Here is a 22,116-nt window from a genome sequence, read left to right as displayed (position 1 = left end):
ATAGTTTTTTTTTTTTCACTCCTTTCTTCTTTCCTTTTTTGTCTTGTCTGTCACAAGAAGCCTCTGCTTGCGGCAAATTTATTTCAACATCTGGATGTTAAATCTAGACAACAATGAGCCATGGCTTAACTTGATAGTCCCGTTTAGTGTTCATTTTAACGAAGTTGTATTTTTTCATCTTCTCCTTTCAGGAACGCCAGCACAGTCATGCGGCTTGGAGGTGGGAGACATCATCATCAGCATAAACGGCATCAGCGTGCTGGAGGCGAGTCACACCGAGGTGGTTCGGATAGCTCACGCAGGTAAGCGCGTACCTATGCCCACCAGCACGCCCAACTAAAGATAGAGGGAAAAGGCAGTCAGCCGCAATTCTTCAGATAAAAACTTCTCGGAAATTCTGTCCTTATTCTAGGGGCGTGCAAACATCAAAATTTTCAAACATGAATCGAGCACGAAGCAATTACGAGTGGAATACGGGTCTCTAGAATACCGAATAATTATATGCAAGTACATTTATTTTGAACTTCTTTTACTTTTACGTGTTGGACCGCTGCAGTTATCTCGCAAAAAACAATAAAAAAAAAGATTAGCGAGCCATTACAATAAAATCGTGTACGTCTTGAACCTTGTTATTTCGAAAACTTGGTGTTATATACAATCTGGTCCCCCCATCCTGTGTATTATTATGCAGCGTCAAACCACCCTTAATTCAGAGGCATTTCACCCTGCGCCAGCTGTCGCTCGGCGCATTTGTCCTGGAGGGATGAGCGCAGGAGAGTCGGCACTGCTACGTGGGTAAAGACAGAGAGAGAGAGAAAGAAACGTTTATTGTACGAAACAGTGTCCCGAGCGAGGACGGGTTTCACCCTAAGGTGGGAAGGCTCCTTAGTCCAGGAACCCTCTGGCTTCGACTGCCCTCTTGGCCTTGGCGACGAGTTGTCGTTGGTCTTCCAGGTCCCCGAGGGTTAGCTTGGCCTCCCACGTTTCGAATAGGTCGTTTGCTTCTATTGCTCGTTTTGCGTGCGTCTCTGTTAAATGAGCGAGAAAAAAAGCTGCGCTAGCGTGCAATCCCGAGGAGGTGTCGTGCGCAGTTTTGCTATGGCTAGTGCTTAGAACAGAACCGTGGGAACGCGGGCCTTTCTTTTTTTTTTCTTTTCCACACGTTTCGCACCACGCGCACGCAGGATTCGGCACTTGCGGAAAGCGCCTTCGTTTTGTTTTTTCTTCATTCTCAGACCTCCGAATGACAAACCGTCTTCGAAATACCGAATTTGCAAGGTTATAATGCCACCACGAATACAATGCGGTGCGGCGAAGATGGTGTACGCAGCCAGACACCCTCGATTGCTCCAAATAAAAGATTATAACTAGGCACGGGGCAATGCAACGTGTACTCGTTCGCTCAAGAAACCATGCCGTGTATGTCTATGTTCGCGTTTGTGTTCGCTTCTCGTGTTCTTCGTCTTGTTTGCGCTACACGTACGCCCGCGTGCAAAAGTATACGGACCACAGACTCGCCGAATAAATTTAATTTATTCGTGTTTGAGGCGCACAAACTGCAACTGACGAGTACGCTTGAAAGCTCGCGACGTCAAGCTCGCACCGCAGTCCTGAATTCCAAGTTGCACACGTAGGCAGTGAATAATATCGGCTTCATTGCGGCTCCGTATGCTTTCGCTGAAGTAAGTACGCGGACGAGCATCGCAGTCGTAGATCGGGTCGTTGCACCTATACTTCCTAGAAGAGTGTTTTTTTACTGTTGTTTGGCACCTTTGCGCAATCGCTCCCATTCTATTTCGCTGTGTCAACTTCTGCCCTCTCTGTTCGTAAATCCGTGCCCCTTGTCCCCAAGTGGTGAGCTTTTTCGCATATCTGAGTTGTCTAATGGCTGAGGTTACCTATGGGCTAAATTCCATCCCTAAGGGAGTGCGCTAAGTAGCACCAACTCGGGCACGCATTCGCGGGTTGTATAGAAACAAACACGAATAAACGCTTTCATCGACGTCTGCGACGCGAACTATAATCGGGAAAAAAATTCAAAGGCACATGAAAGAGCCTTATTTTTGTTGTTGTTGTTGTTGACATCGGATATGAAATTGCAAAATACAAACACGCCTATTCGAACACATAGTCAAAGAACTGATTCTCAGTACTGCGCGGAGCCACAGATGCATCGCTGATACAAATATCGTGTTTCTCGCATATATGGAAAGCCTCCACTAATTCACGTTCCGAGGTGTTTTTGCTTCTGCAGAGTATGCGGATATTGGAGAGACTTGGTTCACTCATGCAGGAAGCACAGTGCATAGGCAAATGAAAATTACTGGTATTCTTGACAGAACACTCGCCTATCAATTGTTTCCCCTTTATATTTGGCGTCTTGAACGCCGATAAACGCATGGACCAACAAGTAGTGATACAAGAGATCGCCACTGCTCGGGCGTGGCCGGCAATATATTGGAGTTGTTGCGAATAGTCGTATCATCTCGAAAATCAGAAAAAAAATTGTCATCGATGAGGCGAGAGCTAGATCTGAGCAAATAGGCTGAGCGAGTGCCTGGAGAGATTACGTGTCTAGCTTAGGAAAAAATGACGCTGCGCATCGTCTTGTGGACGTTAAAGCTTGATTACGCGAGCTTCGCTTTGTGCAAGTTATGATTCTCGGCAAAAGCATAGACCGCACTTCTAGGGAGCTAATAGAAGCGCTTCCTATACGAAAAAAAAAAGCATCTGAGTGAGTGTTAGTGACACTTATACTACACTGTATTGTCCAAAAATGTCTTCTTCTTCTTCTTTTTGGTAACGCTGAGCTCACGTTGTTACCATGGTGTGCACTGCGTACAGTCAACCACGAAATCTTACGTAACGCGAAATCAGAAAAAAAAGCTGAATATTTCCGCAGCCACACAGCGCAGTCTAGTATTTACAACATCTGCCAGTATATGTGAGCAACATTGTGTCGTTCGGTCTTACTACTGACTACTGTTAAAGGCTGCTCGTAAATCGAACGATTTCTGAGTTACCGTGGTCCGTGAGCTTTCGTGGTTGACTGTGCGTGCATTCTCTGTTGCGCGCCCGGAACCGTCATCAAACAGGTGGCGCTTGCCTGCCTGTGATCGTTGTCTGTTTCATATTCTCCCACGTTGCGCCGAGCGGAGTGTAACGCGAGCGAGGTCGCCCGTGGCTGCGCAGGCACCGAGGTGCTGGTGATGGAGCTTGCGCGCACGTGCCACGTGCTCACGCCCAAGGTCAAGGAGCACCCGCCCATCATGTGGGGCTACCTACAGCGGCTCAGCAGCGGGGGCCGCTCCAAACGCTGGTGCCGGCGCTGGTTCGTGCTCAAGCCCGACAACCGCCTCTACTGGTACAAGAACGAACGCGTGAGTCGCCTCTCCTCCGAGCGCGCGTTTTGCTCGCGCGTTTCTTTCTCGCTTGTTTGCGCGGCCTAACGTCGACGGCACGTTGCGGCTGTAGCCTGTGACAGTATAAATCCGTCCTGCTTCAGAGCTTGCGGGTTTGATCAAGGCCACGCGGCCGCGTTTAGATGGGGGCGAAAAGCAACGGCAGTCGTCTGCTTAAATTTAGGTGCGCGATAAAGAGCCCCTGGTGGTCAACCTTGATACGGAGTTCTTCAATAACGTAGTCTCTCACGCTCCGATCTGTTGCTGTAAGAGGTTGAACCCCGCAAACGAATCGATCAGTTGATCGATCAATCAATCAATCTGTACAATTCTGGTAGCTTTTGTGGTCATCTTTCGCAGCTGTCATTGTGATTAACGCCATTACACTCTAAGAAATGTTTACACCCTTTGAGGTGTATATTTGCCACACAACAATAATCGTCATCTGCCTTGCCCGCATTTCCTTTCTTGAAAACGCCGCACCCGCTACTTTCCGGTCGGGATATGTCACGCTGATAATAACGCGCATGCCGTTCGTTACTGGGAAGTACCGGGCTCGCAGCGTTAAAGAAAGGAAATGCGGACAAGACAAATGACGATTATCATTGTGTGGCAAATATACACCCCAAAGGGTGCATCTGTTTTTAGAGTGTATGTTCCCCTGGCCTGACAAAAGAAGTAGCCAGGAACCTTGATTTGTCATTGTTTTGTATTTGTAACCGTGTTTTGAACGTGAAGAGACGCAAGACGGCAGCAAGAATGAAGAATTATCAATCGAACAGTTTGTTACAACCAACTAGTGCCCAGAGAGCAAGACGGCACTGAAATGGCAACAATAGCATTAAGCACACTAGTGGGTGGTCAAAGAATATAAATCCTATGGCTCAACTCGGTCCGGGTAACCTTGCGATCTCTACCAGCCATTCCTGCGCCTGTCCAACTCACTGAAACAGGTCGCATTGTAGGGTGTGGTGGGCGCAGGCTGACAGGAATGCGATGGAGAACTTCAAGAATGGACACATTATTGGGAGAATTTTGCGCCAGCATAAATCATTACCATATTTGGAAACGATCAGGTTCCTTTTTATTTCCGAGCCACTACCGAAAGGCAAAACGAACAAAATATAAAAATCATCGTTACGAGTACGGCTTCTTCCGTATTGCAGCGACAGTGGCGGCACCTACAGCCCGGTCATGGATTATCAAATAGAATGCGGCAACTAACAATCACTCCTCTATCTGCTGTTTACCGTCAACGTGCATTCTGATAAAACGTCCTCCTAACGGCACGGAGCAAACTTCAGGCCTCTGATAATGCACAATGAACCATCAGAAGGCATCTCACAGTGACATAGATACGCACAATAAGCGGATATTGACTCACCAATATTTTCGCGGGTGATGCCCTCATTCACATTCATGCACACGGGCGCCAGCCGGAACTCGCTCACGTTGCCATACTCGCACCCACTTATACTCAGCAAAACACGCTCGCATTCATTAGTCGCATTTAGAGTAGCAAATGGATAAAGTCTACTTAACCTCCCTGCCTTTATTTCTTCTCTCTCTCTCTCTCTCTCTCTCTCTCTCTCTCTCTCTCTCTCTCTACCGGCACTTCCTCGCGCTCGTGCTCGCGTCTATTCCCGCTCTTTGACACACATACTCACGTTCACTAATTCACTTTCGCTGAGTCACTCACGTTCATATATTCCGTCACCGTCGCTAACATTCTTTAGTATTTACGTTAACCAGCACTCACTACCGTTCATGTCCATGCCCATTCACACCCTTCGTCATTCATTAAAACTCTCGGCTGTGAAATGAATGCGCAGCGAGTCAGTGTACTCGTGAGTATCTTCACCTGTGGCTCGCACAAGTGCACAAAGCCTCGGCAGGCGGTCGCGGTTGAAGACGGGCAGCCCAACGAAACTTCGCCGTGCGCTCTAAACCCGCTTTGGATTGAATCAATTCTTGTTTTCTTGAAATTGTTTCTCGCTGTAGTTACATTCGCCTGCGTCTTCTGAACATTCTCTCGCTATGACATGAGGATGTTCTGAAGCTTGCACTGGTCAACTCGTCAATGCGGGGTGCGCTTCTTCGTTGAGTTCTCAAGTGCGGCGCGCATACGTATTTCTATTTCAACGCCGTTACTTCCGCACTTCGAGCCAGACGTGTTACCACAAAATAGAGGGCAGCCGATTGAACCAGATGGTGTCACGTCACCAAAACGTTAGCTGCAATCGCTATTCGAGAGAGAGCACGTACTCACCGGAAGTGCAGCACACTATGTGACGATAAAACAGCGCTCTTGTAGCTAGTACAACGGTTCAGCACGTAAGATCTGGCTGAGTAGTAACTCCCTGCTTCCGGACTCGTTAGAACAAGCTGGCTGATTGATCACCGGTGCTGCAAATGCTCCACAGATCGCTTACGCTTCCGTGCGTGTGTTCATCGAGAGCTATAGAGAAGTATCATCTGTGCTGCTCCCACTGTTCTTGTTTTCTTTATTTTCCTTGTTTTCTGTTCCGTGCGGCTCACTTTCGCGCTTGCTGACCCTCTTTGTCGTTCTCGCCGATGGGACAAGCCGTTCAATACATGACATCCCTAGGCGCCACTAACGAGCTCATTTAGCGGTTATGCTAATGATCCGTAATAAATACGAGACCAGGTTTGGGACTCTATAGCGTGAGCGAATCGATTGCTGCGAAGTGCAAAACGAGAAAGAAGCAGCCGCTATTGCGCTGCTGTTACTTTGCAGGTAGCGTGACACTAGCCGATTCGTGGAATACGCGCCTGTTCTGTTTTGCACTTTGCTTGTCCTTTAGAGCGTGCGTATTGTGTAGAAAACCCGGAACGAAATGATCAACAGCCTCTAAGTGGCACTACGGCTCTCGGGTCAAGAGGCACAAGCAGCTGAAGTCGGTACACGATCACGCGGCCACAATCTACGAGACGGTAGTAGCGCATCCGTAGCCCACTTGCCCAGTTCCTCGGCCTCAACTAATGCGACAACTACATAAGCCTGTCCTGGATGTGTAATCCTCGCCTGCGCGCCTCGCCGTGGTGCTTCGCTTTCGCAAAAGAAGAGAAACGGTTGTATGTGTGTATCCAGAAGTACCGTAGGCGCGTCCCGTGATTTTAACACAAATGCGTTTTTTCGGTTTGCCCCAGGTAACGCGGAGCAAGTTTTAAAGAAAAGCGAAGTCCTCTTTGCGGACTAAGCCAACGAAGTGTTCTTCGCGACTTCTTGGAGAAGCCTTTGGTATTTTCCGTGTTCTTAATAATAAGACAATCAGTACAGATTAATTATAGCGAACCCTTTATTTATTGATGTAATGACCACAATGTGAATGGAATTCTTGCAAAGCGCATTTGAAAGTGCGTCATGAAGACAACTATAGGAAACGGGTGTCATATCTCAGAGGTAGTGGTAAGCCCGACCTCCTCTCTATGAATTTGACAGTGCTAAACTCCAATGTCCGCATTCTCTTCAAATCGAACGATGGGGTTTAACGTCTTAAAGCAGCACACCGGTATTGAGGAATCCCGTGGTTTGAGGCTCGGGGTTCATTTACCTCATCTGTGATTCTTTAGTAGACACCTATTTAAGTACAAGAGCCTTTTTCGCCTTCCGCGCACGATCCTATCGGACTCTGGCCTTTGCGGTCACGAATCGAACCAACGACCTCGTGCTCTAGCGGCATAATGTCATAATCACTGAGCCACCGAGGTCAATCCTAACAATTTGCTGTGATTTGTCAATGAGCAACAGATGCGTAGAAAATCAGTTGAGCCAACAAATGGCCGTGAAAACGAGAGTCACTAACGCATCTTTCAGGTGTGTATTTCTATTTCACCCAGTATCTTAGACAGCTAGATCAACCGGTTTATTTTGATTTTATTCTTGCGCACTTCTCTCTCCGCGCTACCTTTCTGCCCTCATTACAGGTTCTCCTCGCGCCAGTCTGCTTCTGGAAGGCGCGCGTAGTCGCGCTTCGGCGCATTTAGACGCGCGCTTGTGGTTACCGCCTAACGAGTGCACGTCCACGCAGGACTACGACGTGGTGGGCGCCGTGATGCTGGAGGCGGTGTCGGTGGGCCGCGTCGTCGAGGCCGGGGCCGAGCACGCGTTCAAGGTCGTCAAATCACCGGGGACCACATCCAACTCCAACGCCATCTACTTCGCGGCCGACGACGAAGAGGCTGCCGGAAGGCACGTGCCTTACTTTCTCTCTTCATCTCTCACTCTCTCATTCTCTGTGCATAGTCGAGCGCGGTCTCACCAATTCCGTGCAGTGTGGCGAAGGCTGCGGGTAGCGTCAAGCTTGCCTCAGAGGGTTAAGGGCTGGCCCAATGGACGCCGCTAATCCTTCCGGGGTGGAAATTCTGTTAAAGGAACACTAACTAATATTGTTGTTGTGCACTGCCAGAGACGAAGGTGAGGGCAGTGCTGAGGGTGACGGCGCTGTCTGACTCACGCGGAACTGCCTTCCAACTTGTATGCAAGTGAACGCGTTGTAAATAGCCTGTAAATATATTTTGTATCTCAGTCTTCCCCGTAATATTTTGGTGGAGATGCCCGTAACGATATTGGGGGAGGTGGAAACATGTGATGGTCCTTTAGTAGACTGGGGTAAATAAAGAGAAAAACAATGATAAAAAAGATAGTGTTCGTGTCGCCATGTTGTCTTCCGGCCTCTTACCTAACATATATTAATTAAATTATATTAGTAAATTACCATTCTGCAGTGCAATAACAGCCACTCTCGCCGTAAGGGCCGGAAGGCTCGATAAAGCAGAAAAGACGCAAGAACGAAAAACGATTAGCAGCGCCTCCTTGAGGTTCCCGCATCAGCTATAGCCGTGACGTCATAGGTTATGAAAGCGTCTATTTAAATCTAGGGAACTGTTTATCACCAATTAAGAGCTACGCTGTATTTTAAAGGTCTCGAAGACTCAATCGGAGCAGCTTAGATTACTTTTCCTGCGCCAAGACGACCGATGACCTGCTTTGGAACATGTGACATTAACACGCATAGCGGCTGTGTGGTTCTAAAATTCTTGATGTAATGTTCTAAATTCTAAAATTTCAAAAAATTCTAGAAATTGTAATGACTGGCCCTTACTTCCGCCGCTGAAAATGAGCCTTCTTTTCTCTTCAAGTGACGCAATAATAAGTTCCTCGGGGAATAGATTAACCAGTCTAGAGCGTTGCTCCTCAGTGCCCCTGAGTTCCTTTTAGCCTTTAGCCAACGGGAGCGTTTCGCGGCGGGCAACGAATCGGCCGTTGCCGTGATTCTAGCTCCTGTCTGACGCGGCTCCCAGCATCGGTCCCACTGCACGGACTTAGGTGACCCAAAGTCTGCTTCCCACCTTTCCTTACTAACCCACTCTAGCTTCGGTTTCCTCTCTGGTTTCCCCACTGGTTTCCCCACCGGTTTCCCCTCTGGTTTCCTGTCTTGGTACTCAAACAGCGAACCGACCTTGCCTAAAACAAATGCGCCCATCTCTCCTCTTCACGATGCCCCTCTTCTACGTCAATTTCCGCCTTTTACCCCTTGTTGCCAGAGCCAGTTCATCTCTGTCTCTCCATTTCCGGCCTTGTTATGCGGGAAAAAAAATAAGAACGAGTACCTCGAAAAGGATTTCCATTTATTGTATTTACAATGTTCACTGCCCTCACTGGTCGTTTCTTACTGCTTTTGCGTTCCTCCGACCCCCCGTCCCCTTATTTCCTTCTTTTTTACTTCCTACTTTGAGGCTCACCCTCGTTTTTCGTGGTAGAAGAGGAAGTAAACCAATAAGGAACTGAGAGCTCCCTCGTTTTGTTTCTTTCTGGTTTGCGTTTCAGCCCACAATCTCATTTATTCCAAGAAAAACTGCGTTTCCCCTTCGTTACGCCTTCCAGCGCAGTGAAACTCCACTGCCCTCCATACACTTACCTTGCTTATTCTTGTGTGTGTACCCTTGCGCGACCTTTATGGAAGCTGCGCTTTTCTATCTCAATTCACGTTTCATTATATATATATATATATATATATATATATATATATATATATATATATTATGAAGCTTTAGCAGACCTTTCTGGACCCTACGTTGGCTCTTGGTCCACAGCAGCATCGAAGATCTTAAAACTTGAAACAGTGTTGCTTGTTTTTTTTCTTGTTTTGTTAGCGTGAAGTTTTCGTTGAATTTGCGCGAAGTCTTCGGCTAAGTCCGAGGGCGGGAAGGAGGAAGCGAAGGCATAGATCTATTCGGCACGATGCACTGGCTAGATTGCGGAAGTTTGCCAAATTTCATGAAAATCAGGTCATGCCATCCAGCTTGGAACCCGCCCGGTGTAATGTCATTTGATAATAAAATCGTGATGAGCCCTTCTTCCTTTCCTTTTTTTTTTTACATATTACTAGTCATCAGTCTTTACGCTCGGAAAATGTTCGTGGTCCCACCTACGAAGATCTTTCATTTTTACGAACTTACCAACTGTACGTCGCCGCCGGTCCGCTAATTTGCGCTGTCCGTCTCGCTACATACATATAGGTCCAGATAGGTATCGCTATATAGGCCCTACGTTTCTCTCGGCCTCTCTCACTTTTATTTTTTCTGCGGGCCATGTTTTACAATATGCGCTCTTTCTGCAGATGGATCAGTGCCTTGAACCAAGTCGCCTGCATCGCATCAAGGGTGAGTCTAAAAATTAATGCTTAAATCATGTCAGGCTAATAAATGACTACTCGTCCGTCATACTTGATGTGTCTAGAAAACTCCTCGGTCGTGGCAGTGCCGCTGAAATGATCGATAACTCCGGGGTTTGGCTCCTCTACTATTGCGGCATCAATTACCTTACCTCCGTCCAGCTGAAGCTCTGTTATGCTTTCACCTCGGACAAGGAATACCTCGTTCTTTGGGTCCGGGGAATCATTCTATGTGATGTATACGCTAATAACGCAGAAAGACTTCCCGTGTTTCGACGTCTAAATTATCGGGCGAGTGAACCGTTATCTGATCCGTCGGGCGAATGATGACTTGCGAAGCTTTTATCAAAATTAAAACGTTGTTTCGATGTTCGCTTTTGCGAAAATGGCATATCGTTCCTGAAACAAAAAAAAATTACATGCAGAATCTCCTGTGGGAGTTACCTAAACGACGCGTAAGCATTTGCTATGAATCAACTGCTGTTCCGTATTTCATATAATGACGAAGAATCGTGAAACAGAGAAGCGTGATTGCAACACCTAAATGTCACAAAGACGACGAAGAAGAGGCGAGTAGTAGCAAGTTTCACTCATGATATGTGATGGTGCGTTTGGACGATGTCGCTGCTTCGTGGAAGATGATCACTGGCGGAAGCGTGCTGTAATGCATGACATAATAGAACAGTGTCCCGTTTGGTGGACCTCGTACATAGGCGTAGTCGATGACGCTGCCTCCTCTCGATGCGAACCATCATCAACCGCGATCAACCGTACTTCGGCGGTGGCTACGCATGGCGCGGCCTTTATCTTGAAAGCGATCTGCGATGGGGGCAAAGGGCGCCGAGTGCTGATAGCTTCGCATGTGCTGTGTTCTCGTCGCTTCGTACGCATTGAAGCGAGAGGCAGCACGGAGATCACTTCGCTCGCTTTTGCGGGCCCTATCTTGAAAGCGATCTCGTCTTACGTGACGGACGGATGGACGAACATACCAGTTTCCTCGTTGAGTAGGCACAGTAAAAGTGCCTTGTCAAAAATGACTCAATTTTGGCTTCACTGGAATGATCCGTCAATCTTTGTCTTAACGCAATCAAATCTTCATGTCAGACGTACATGTATACGACGTCATGATTAAGCCTCAGGCAGTCTTGCTCGGTCAGTCCACGCGTGTTGAAGTAGTACCCGTAGTACTGGGATTTTCTGTTCCACCTTAACCGTACGTTGAGTTCTTACAGAACAGCGCATCGTGGCAGTCGTTTCTTCAAGGTTTCAACCTTATTCATGTTGCTCCTGCTTCCAAACGGCCACTACATCTATTCTCTTGAGGGACAGCAGCAGAATTTGAAATAAAGATGTCGGCAAATTTTGCATCCGCTGTATGGTCACCACACCAAGAATATTTAATAACCATGCTGAAACGCATCCAGAACAGAGCTGCCCGATATATAACTCAGAATTTTGATCGGAAGTCCAGTGTAACGCAGATCAAGTTCGATATTTCTTTACAGCCACTAGACATCTGCCGCAAGGTTGCTTTGCTCTGTCTGTTTCACAAATATGTTCATTCCGATAAGCCATGCATATTACCACTCAAAACCCCCGCCCGTACGTCCTCAAGATTACATAATCATTTTAGTTTCAAGCGCATTTTCGGTAAAACCACTGCTTTCAATTTATCTGGTGTACCTCGTGCCATATCCCACTGGAATGGTCTTCCCGATGATATCGTCTCGATAACTGATCGTAAAACATTTCGTGAACGCCTGTGCGCGCTTTTTACATAATCTCCTCCCTCTTATTGTGCTGCTATGCTTGAACATGCTGTGCTTTGTTTTGTCTTTTAGTTCAGCCACTGTACAGTTGTCCTAGATTTATTTTTTAGATGTTTCCATTGTACTTAAAAGTTCGTTGCTACATTGCCCCCCTTACGCGATGCCCGACCGGGCCTGTAAGGTGTTTTCTAAATAAATAAAGAAAGAAAATAAGGACCCGGAGTATGACTACTTGTTATGGAGCGATAGTAAGCATCGCCATTGTCATGTTCCGTTCTCGCGTGCGCTGCTTTTGTTGCTTCTGGAATAGACGTCATCGCTCAGCATGCAAAGCTTTAGGGGCAATTCTTCCAAACGAGTGCCAGCGTAAATGTTAGCCACAATTTCCCAGGGAACTTTCTGATGGGGTGTTCGCTTAAGAAAGCTTATTACTGTCGCCAAAGCGCGCAATGAAACTCCGACTATGATGTATAAAAAAAGGGAGAGCCAAGTACGCCGGAAAGTGAAAACCAGACAATATTCCTGATTGAAACTATATTTTATTCCTGATGAACGGCATGGTCAGCATGTTTTAACCACTTTCAAAAAAGCAAAACAGGCCACAGCGCCTGCGCCCGCAAAACGCAGGGACAGTATCAAAGTGATAAGCGAAACGACGCTTCCTAAGAAACTCCCCTCAGCTGTTTAATAAGTTTATCGAAGGATTGCTAACAGGGTGGTGCCATTCCTTTCTTTACTCGTTTTCTTACTTTTTTTTTCCTTTTTAAAAGCCTGAACTATTTTTTGGGCTTAACTTGTCTCGTGCACGCTTTAGCCACTGTTTCGGGGCACTTCAGTACAATATTCAAGCACAACTGAAGTGTCCTCAAATACCGCGGACCACTATTTCAGCACGTTCCAGTGTTTCAGTCCACTTCAGTCATTGTTTGTGTTTCATACTAGCGATTTATTGAGAGCGATGAGTAGGGTTTACAAAGGTTCCGTGCGCCGTCGCTGAGTTCGCCGGCCTTAGCTGCGGCCGCCCACACACTTTCCCGAGGGTTGAGACCCCTGGCGCGCGCGCGCAGGGTGCTTCGTACATGGACACCGTGGTGAGCAACATGCACTCGCCATGCGGTTCCCTGGCAGACCCCGACTGTCAGGGCTACCTATGCAAGCTCAGCCAGCAGTGGAAATCCTGGAAGAAGAGATTCCTCGTGCTCAAGGACGCCTGCCTCTACTTCTACAAGGATCGGAACGCTCCCGTCGCCGTGGGTGAGTGCGCGTAGGATATAATGGTGGAAAGGGACGCCCTACCTTTAGAGTAGTGACACAAGCTCTAAATGAAGCACAAGAGTTGCATAATCTGGTGTACAATGTTTTGTTTCATCTTTTTTTTTGTTTCACGGTGACCGTTTTTTTTTTTTCTACCAGTTTGTCACGTTATCCCTTTGTCGCACCGGCGAACTCCACGCAATAGCGTGTCCGAAACTATGTAGTGTTGTAGCGAATGCAAGAAACGCCCGTGTACCGGGAATTGGGTGCACGGCAAAGAAACCCAAGTAGTCAAAATTAGTCCGAAGTCTCCCACTACGGCGTTCCTCTTGTAGTCAGTTCGTGGTTTAGGCACTTAAAACACCAGAATTTAATTTAACTTAAATAATGTTCTCACGGATTCTGCGACGAAAGAGTCGTGTCTAATCAGACTTAGTGCGCGACGCGAACGCTAATGCACATTATACTATGTTAAAAGATCACGAGCGAACAGCAGGCTGACGTGACCCGTGATATCACATTTTGATCACCGGCGATTGGGCTCGTCGCTAATCGTTGTGCTTCTAGCGTTACTCGCTTTTCTCGGCGCAAGTTCTCCCAGTAATGTATTAGACTCGGGAGCCACAGTTTTGTCACTGACTCGTTCTTCACTGCCACTACAACGTGACAATATAGAGCCAATTCCCGTTATTCCGACCCCTGCGGGACCGCACAAATCGGCCGAATTATCGGACAAGGTGAATTTACAAACGAACGAATTGAAGGAAATAAAAATGAACGAATTCAAGTATTTTTTATTTCTTGAAGTCGTCTGGCATCGTCGACAGACTACTTCAGTACAGTATTTTAATAAATATACATGTCGACATTGACCAGTGGCCAGCAGACCTCAACAATGTCGTCGGCGGGGACGAAATTTCCAAGAGAGACATCGCCCGGGACATAATGCAAGTAGCCGTCATCACTGCAGTACATGTGGAAGATCACTACAGTACGCATGTGGAAGAAGTAGCGCTGTATGTCGAGTTACTTGTTTTAAAGTGTTAGCTAATCCTTGTGCGGTGAAAGAGTAGCGCTGTCTCCCAAATTACTTGTTTTCAATTGTTTACTAATCTTTGCGCGCCATGAGAGCGTGCAGGTGGTGTACGAATTAACCGAAGCGGCATACTTTCCTGGTCGATTTTTACAACTTTTCCTTCCACAGAATTGTATGCATTCTTGTCTGGAATTTCATGTGCGTTCGAGTTAAACGAAAAGTCGAATTAACCGATTTCTAAATAATTGAAGCCGACTGTAGTAATAAGGAAACAGTCAGTGCTGGGCTGGTCGACGGCTTTCGTAACTGCGCGTGACACCATAACAATTTTTGTCGCAGAGTCTGCAATAAAATATCAGGTGCCGCGAGTCCTCGAAAAAAAAAAACGGACTATTTCGGCAGCTGGGCAACACAGTCTCCTCTTCGAGTGTCCAGCTTCTACTAGTATACGTAAACAACATATGTTTAGTGTGGATTTACCATCTGCGCGCACAAATTGCTCGGGAATTGCCCGTGATCTTTACTTTTCGCGCTGGTTGTGAGTGCGTGCCATGGCCCTCGCCACAATGTCTATGATGTTGCGATGCTGAGCAAGAAGTCATGTGTGCGAGTCACCGCCGCAGCGACTGCATTACAGTGGGAGCGATATACGCAAACACACAGGGCGCTCGTGCACTGAGGGCTATCACGGACAGACTGGTGGTCAATAAAGGCACCTGTAATACGCGCCATTTATGCCAACATCTTCAGTACAATAGCACCGATGGCCTCTAATTCAATTAATTAAACCCACGCATGTACTGGAAGTCGAGCCATACATTGTTACGCTTTCGTTCTGTTTGTCCTTATTGCTCTCTTATGTGTCCCGTTCTTGCCTGCCCAGTATTTTTTTTAATGCACGCTAAAATACTGTGTGATGCATGAATGGTACTCCCCTATATCTGCCAGAATAAAAAAAAAACTTTTCATTGGATCCCAATGGGCTCCCTGTCGTAATCGTAAATTTCCAGATGTGAGTGGAAGCTCGTGCTGTTCTGCTTTCACGTTCTAAGACTCCTGTCTTGGTAGCTGCCCTTCAGAAAACTTAGACTTGACCATGGACCAACTATGGAGCCCGAATCGCCGCATTGGTATACTCACGCACTGTTTCTCTCTCGTTTTCCCTCCCTTTTTTGCTGCGCAGGCGCGTTTCTTCTTCACGGTTATCGCGTGCAAAGCTGCTCCATGACCGGCAAGAAGAACACGTTCGAGGCGATACCCCCTGAACCCCTGATGCGGCATCTGCGATTCCTGGCCGACACCGAGTACGAGAAGAAAAGGTGCGTTCACTTCAGATCGTCGTTTATTTTCAGTGTTATTTCGCTATCACTTTTTGTTTTTCGTACAGAGAAAAGAAGAAAAAACTAAGGAACCAGGCAAAAAAAGTGCTTGGCTGTGGCTCACTAGGGCCTTATCTTTAACATATCTTTAGCCGCCAGCAGCAAAGGTTAAATGTTATCGTAATGTAGTCAACGGTAGCCAACAAGAAAAGCGTCTGTTTGGCTACGCTATGCGGGGGGAGAGGAATAGAAATATTAGTGGCGTAAATTCAAACCAAAGTTTCGGAACTAGTATCAGATTCCTTGGATAACATCTCTAGTATGGTTGAACAGCTCTGATAAGTACTATGTGCTAATAGCTTGCGTCCTTGATTTGGTCCGAAGGCACCCGCCGTATTGCTTAGTAGCTTTGGTGTTGCGTTGCTAAACGCAATGCATCGCAGGATCAAATCACTGCCGCGGCGGCCGCGTATCGATGGGGGCCAAATGCGGAAACGCGCCTGCATTGAATGCACGTTAGAGAACATCAGGTGGTGGAAATTAATACGTAGTCCCCGTCTACGGCATGCGTCATAATCAGATCGTGGTTCTGGCACGCAAAACCATAGAATTTAATTGTTTGATATGAAGGCGTACTTGTCCACATATATCTCTATCTTTCTTGTTTGTTCATTTCTTTTGTCCTGCACTGATACTATTCAGTAAATATGAATTCGCGTATTTTTAATCTCATTTTCTTTCATGAAATTGACAAGTTCGTGCATATTTCTTGTTTGTGTACTTGTATATTAGTGTATATTTTAGTTTGGCTAGATCACGCGAAAATTACATATAGTTCTGTAATAATTCCGCATGTTTCCCGTAATAATACGGGAAATGACGCTGTTTTTGTATGAGAGCCAATACTTTTCCTATGAAATGCAAGAAAAACGTGAGGAAATATTCTAATGCATACTGAAAAGTATGAACTTCTGTTGAAACTTTCATTCAGCACACGAAACTTTGCAATGTGGCGAAAGATGCCTTAATGCCTTTCCTTCTATCGCTGCAGCTCTGCACCAAGCAAAGTTGCTTGCAAAATTGTAAACATGTTCATTCCATTTTTCTTTACCCGGCGCAATGGCTTGGCGGTTATGGTTTTGGCACGCAAACCCCAGAATTCATTCATTCATTCTATTTTCTTTTTAAATTGTTTATTTTTTATGACAGCCTAAACCAAAAATGTCCTGGCAACACTCGCCAACATTTGTGTCTTTATTCTGAATATACAACAAATTTTGTGCGAATCTCTTTAGTGGTTGAATATTTAAAGGTTTAAGCATTTCATTATTTCGATCGGGAAAGCAGATGTAATCTCGAGCTAAATCTTTCTTTTGACTAGTATAGTAAACGAAACAGAATACTTTACTGATGTCAAAATTGAAAACATATCGGCGAATAATTCAGAACCGCACATTTCGACAGCAGTAGGCGACGAGGTCATCGAAGGCACCGTAGATTAGAGATCGAATTAAAGCGAACGCGTCGGACATTTCTTTTGCTAGCATAGGTATTCACAGTGAGACCGAGTTAACTCCGCGAGAACATGGACGTCAACTTCGTTACAGAAACTCACATAGACTTGAAGTCTGTGATAAGCCGAAATATTTTGGAGGGGAGGGGGGGAGGTGGGGAGTGGTAAAGGGGTGGGGGGGGGGGGGGTTGCGGCCAACCTCGGCCTCATCATTTCCTCCGCGTCCAGTCGACGTTAAGCCTGCTCGGCGAAGTGAGGAGGCCTCGATCATCGGCGGACCAATCGGCAAGGAATCGATTGCGGCTATTAATTTCTCCACCTGCTTCGTTTAGTTTTTTTTCCTACAAAAGAAGTACCCGCTAAACAAAAGAAAATGAAGCCGCCGAAGCAAGCGCTCAGTGAAACGAATATCGTAACGGCCCCCACCCGAACGTTGCAGGCGGTGACCAGAGTGCACGCCAGGGCCATTAAGATTTCGTTGTTTATATACGTATGTGTTTCTTCCCTGTATTTTTTACAAATTTTCCAATGAAAAATGTGTTCGTTTTCCATCTCTGGGAAACTAATCACTTCGAGGAACACGCAAAAAGCGGCCGAGCGCCCTATCACTCAGCGCTGTGCTGTGATCAATCGTTCTTGTCACGTGTGCCGGCTGTTCTAGCGCTAGAAAAAAATGGTTTGTGTTCTGCACGTTGTCGAAGTAAAATACATCTTTTTTCATGTTGTACGAGCTCAGGTTAGGAGTGCGACTGAATAATGTATTCGACACTCCTTGCATGCTTTTCCTGTTCTGTTCAGTGATTTAAGTAAAGCGCAATCATGTTTCATCGGCGACGACAATGCCTTCGTGAAACAATCCTGTTTTTGCAGTGTTAATCGCACGTTTGAAATGAGAGCAATAGTATACAAAGCAACAAACCGTTCACGTTTAACTGCTTATTTTCAGGTGGCTTGCATCGATGGAGTACTCGATCGACCGGTGGATAAAGGTTTGATGGTAGCTTAAACTGTGTGAGTACGGCCTTCATGGCTTACATCTTCCACTTAATTGCTAGTCGCAGCTTTCGAAAAGGCTGTTATTGCGAACTGAATGGATATACGCATGTCTCTTCCATTCTATCCAAGCTACGTTCTGATAACTTCAATTCGCATACACAGCGCAGGCCTTTCCATGCTGTTTCTAACTGTAATGACTCCGAGAAATCGCCAGTGAACGCAAGAGCATCAATGTTTACGTTAAATTACCGAGGAAGCGTAAATATCGATGTCACATATATAGCTTCACTTATTTTGCGGCCGAATTTATGGCTTTTTATCTATGCCCCTGTCATCTGTACGCTGTATAGATACGAAAATAAAGTTCGAAGTTTAGCACTGCTACCGCTGCATCACAGGTTAGTTCGACGACACGGTAATTTGCCTTGATAGCAGATCCCCCAAAGCTCGCTCGCATCGTGTTCATCGTTATTACGGTATATGTAATGCGCGATCAGATCTACAGTGCTGTCCCGTCGTAATGATCACGCCTCCGTTCTCGGGTGTCGCGACTTGGAAATGTCTCCGGCTAAGCCTACGCACTCGCAATCTCGATCCACAAAGGTTTTACTAAGTAAGTAAAACGTATTTGCAAAAAAAAAATTAATGCACTAACGGCAACCTACGTGGAACGAATGTCATTGACCGTAGGCTCTTCATTTCGTCGAGTTTCTTTCCACTGTTATAGCAGTACATCTCTCTTCATATCGTTCCACATAGGTTCCACGTAGTAGGCGCAACATATTTTGCAAATATATTCCATTTGCGTTGTGAAAATGCCTCGAACAAGGTTAAGATTGTAATGAGCAATGTTTCTGCTGCTTTCTTTTCAGAGCTGAAATGTGCCAAAGCAGCTCGAAGATCGATTTTCGCCAACAGTGAGCATTCGAGAATGGGAAACTTGGCGTGTGGCGTTGACTGTGACCTTGAATGGAGGAAGGCAAGAAAGAACAGGAAGAAGACAAACAGAAAGAGAGAGAGAGAGAGAAAAGGGAAAAGCTCCGGCGCATATCCTGATGGGAACGATACCCAGGGACGCGTGCCAACAGGACACTGCATCGGATATTCGCGCGATTGCGTCCCCAGCCAGATACACCTGCAAGAAAAGGCCAAAACCCGAAGAGAGATAGCGCAGTCTGTTGTGTTGTGCGCTGCGTGCGACGTATGTTGTGTTGAGACGTCGTTCAAGCTATAAGAGGACTCTATATACTTAGGCATCTTTGAAATTGAGCGTTTCTTCGCCGAGAGCGCCCCCGTTGACAGTTGTGCGTTGTCGTCGTTGTCTTATCTTCCACGTGGCGTGTGCGTCCGATAGGGTTTACGCATATGCCCTCGCCGCGCACGTCGCGAAAACAAAAAAAAAACAAAAAAAAACCTCTCACGCGCTCAGACTATGGCGTGGCGTAGACTTTGATTGCCCCCCCTCTCCTGTTTTTTTTTTTTCTTCGGATGACCGAACGACTGTGGCTTTAGCGCACTTGAAGCCTTCGTGCGAGTGGCCAAAGGAAATTCGTTTCGGCTACCTCTGTTGGTCGAGAGGAAAGCGGGAAGGGCACACTTCGTTATCTCAAGATACACGGCATGAGTTTGCGCATTTTGCATTACTGTTTTGCGCAGACAGTGGTCCGGTGACGTAGAAATGTGAAGGAAACTAGAGGAATAATACCGGAATGAAACGGTCAGCAACAACATCGCCGAGTTACACACGTCGGTCCCCTTCTAGAAATGCTAAAGGAAAAGAAATAGAAAGCGCCTGTTCCGAGTGTCAGCCATAGGACAGAAAGGACGTGAAGTAGCAGTGAACAAAGCGTCGCAAAACGAGTCACTCGTAAGCGCAGCAGTTAGCAGTCATTAGCGCGACGTCGGAGAATTTCAGATCTTTGGACTCTTTTTCGCTCGTTACTTCTGTTAGTGTCACCTAAATGATGGTTACCACTTCTCTTTGTTTTGTTCTCCGTGTTCTTTTTAATACTTTCTGTTCTTTCTCATTCGCTTACTGTGGCCTGTTTTAACGTCTTGCCTATCCTGCCACAGATATTTTTGCGAAGAGGACACCCATTCTTACTGGAATGGGGGTGGGCAGTCGTACAGCGTCAACATGCGTCCATAATGACCCTTTAGTTCGCGTAACTGCGTGGAACCAGAGAGAAAAATAAACAAAAGCACAAGCACTATAGATGCGAACAGTCGGAGTGTGCTAGCGCATTAGTAAAGCCTTCTTGTCTGTTTCGCTCGTGTTTTTTGATCGTCCAGAGATACAAATCCTGTTAACGTAAGACACCGCCATGGTTCAGCTGTAGTCACCAAAAGTCCACCTCCGCAATTCCTTTAGGCTTACACGGAGTTTACTGAACTCAGTGTAGCGAGTTCATTCCCTTTCGAGGGTGCATCACCTGCTCAGAGTGTGGCCAACATTAGTTCCAAACAGTGGGCCTGTTCAGACACTTATTCAGTGAAAACAGTTCCGACGTCGATGACGAGAGTTCTCCCTGCTTTCTTGAATCGGGGACGGGGGGGGGGGGGGGGGGTCGGTGATACGATAGAGGGCTCATTACTCCTCTAGAAAGTAGCAGTTCGGTTAGTCACACGTGATGAATTTTAAGAGTAAGCATTAGGTAAAGTATAACGGGATGAAAAAGTAATCGCAATCAAAGCACCGCTCGAGTAACCATTATGGTTCATACATAAACGGTTTACTTTTAAACCAAAGTGAAAATAACTCACCCACTGAGTAACTTCGTGCACGCCGTCGTCAGACGCCTCAGCTGCACGTTCATTGCGCCAAAATGCACCGTCATGAAAACTAAGCCCGCGATTGTTTCAAAGTAGACCTACGTGTGACAGCCAAAATATAAAAGCGATCTCAAACGAACAACGCTTGTCGAGTGCCAAAATGAAACGGCGATCAACGCTTGACGGAAATGTTATCGCCACGAGCACCTCAAGTATACACCTACGCACAGACTTAACTGCACGTTGTTGCGGTGCGGATAACGTCGCAGAGAATCGTGCAAATCGCGAAAGCCATCCGTGTGTGTGGATTATAGTTGTTTACTTCTAGGACTACACCCGCAATATTACCCCGCAATATTGCGTGCAGTAAGAGTCGCGGAATATGAGGCATACCAGAATCCAGTCCACTGATTGAAGTATTACGAAATGTCACAGTTAGAGTTTACATTCTTGAGAAAATCTCGCAGACTTTGATATTCCAGCCTCTGTTGAACAAAAAAAAAACTAGACATTCTTCCGTGTTCGACTGCGCTGTCTTAGGATGTTTTCTAAATAGGTCGTCATAACACCTTGGCCGTGAACAGTTGAAGCGAATTTACGCTTCTCTCCACGCGTATAGTCTTAGTGTAAAACCCGAAATTCGGCCACGTAAGCGCAGGCTTCAACGGCGCTGAAGTTGCGAGTTAAACGACCCCTGCATGGATGAGCGAAAACGCCAACTCAGATATACTCTATTATTAATAACCAAGGTCCACTGTACAAGACATAACTATATACTTATAGATAAACTTCCGAGTCACAATTTCTTATTAATTTCATAAGTAACAAACCATTTTCCGATACAAAAGTTGTTGAATAAACGACATAGAGAAATGATAGTCTCTTTTATCCTGCTTCCTACGTAGTTCGACTGGTTGGAAGCGAAACAAAGGGGAGAAAAATCCCAGACTCCAGTGAGCCTTTGCTCTTTGATTTGCTAAACTAGATTACTGCCAGCACCAGCTATGAGCCTCAAGTTCTTCGATGAGTCGGAGGCTCATCGAGAAGTCGCGTGAGAGCTTCTGACTTCCACTTGATTTTGTAAAGTACCTGTCATCCTACCTCCCCCGTCTCCACCCACCCCCTTCCCCACCCTCTGACGCCGGGTACTACTGAAAAAACAAACTTTTAGGAACTCCAGCGCCACCGGAAGGATTCATGGACACTCCTGGACAACGGTAAGAGGCTCTCTCGCAACCTGAAGAATTCCTGAAGGACGCAGAAGATGAATTTCACGACGTTAATAATTTGGAACATTCTAAGCATTTTTTTTTTCGACACGAGAATTTTTACAATGCAAGCTCCTTCGCGCGGAGCAG

At 46.4% G+C, this 22,116-nt stretch overlaps 1 protein-coding gene across 3 annotated transcripts in view; it reads left to right on the top strand.

The window, feature by feature from the left end:
• LOC139060175 (serine-rich adhesin for platelets-like) overlaps positions 1 to 21,632 on the top strand; it is an 841,896-nt gene extending 820,264 nt beyond the window's left edge. For all 3 annotated transcript variants that reach the window (XM_070539104.1, XM_070539103.1, XM_070539105.1), the window contains 8 exons: positions 192 to 302; positions 3,193 to 3,380; positions 7,454 to 7,614; positions 10,046 to 10,088; positions 12,936 to 13,122; positions 15,342 to 15,477; positions 17,937 to 18,001; positions 18,859 to 21,632. In XM_070539104.1, the coding sequence (XP_070395205.1) occupies positions 192 to 302; positions 3,193 to 3,380; positions 7,454 to 7,614; positions 10,046 to 10,088; positions 12,936 to 13,122; positions 15,342 to 15,477; positions 17,937 to 17,985 (875 nt within the window). In that variant the 3' untranslated portion in view covers positions 17,986 to 18,001; positions 18,859 to 21,632. The remainder of the gene's footprint in view (positions 1 to 191; positions 303 to 3,192; positions 3,381 to 7,453; positions 7,615 to 10,045; positions 10,089 to 12,935; positions 13,123 to 15,341; positions 15,478 to 17,936; positions 18,002 to 18,858) is intronic.
• The last annotated feature ends 484 nt before the right edge of the window (positions 21,633 to 22,116 follow it).

The sequence above is a fragment of the Dermacentor albipictus genome, chromosome 5, assembly GCF_038994185.2.
Source record: "Dermacentor albipictus isolate Rhodes 1998 colony chromosome 5, USDA_Dalb.pri_finalv2, whole genome shotgun sequence".
Classification (NCBI taxonomy): domain Eukaryota; kingdom Metazoa; phylum Arthropoda; class Arachnida; order Ixodida; family Ixodidae; genus Dermacentor; species Dermacentor albipictus.
Note: the sequence above shows the minus strand (reverse complement) of the source record. Positions and strands in the feature narration are given on the sequence as shown.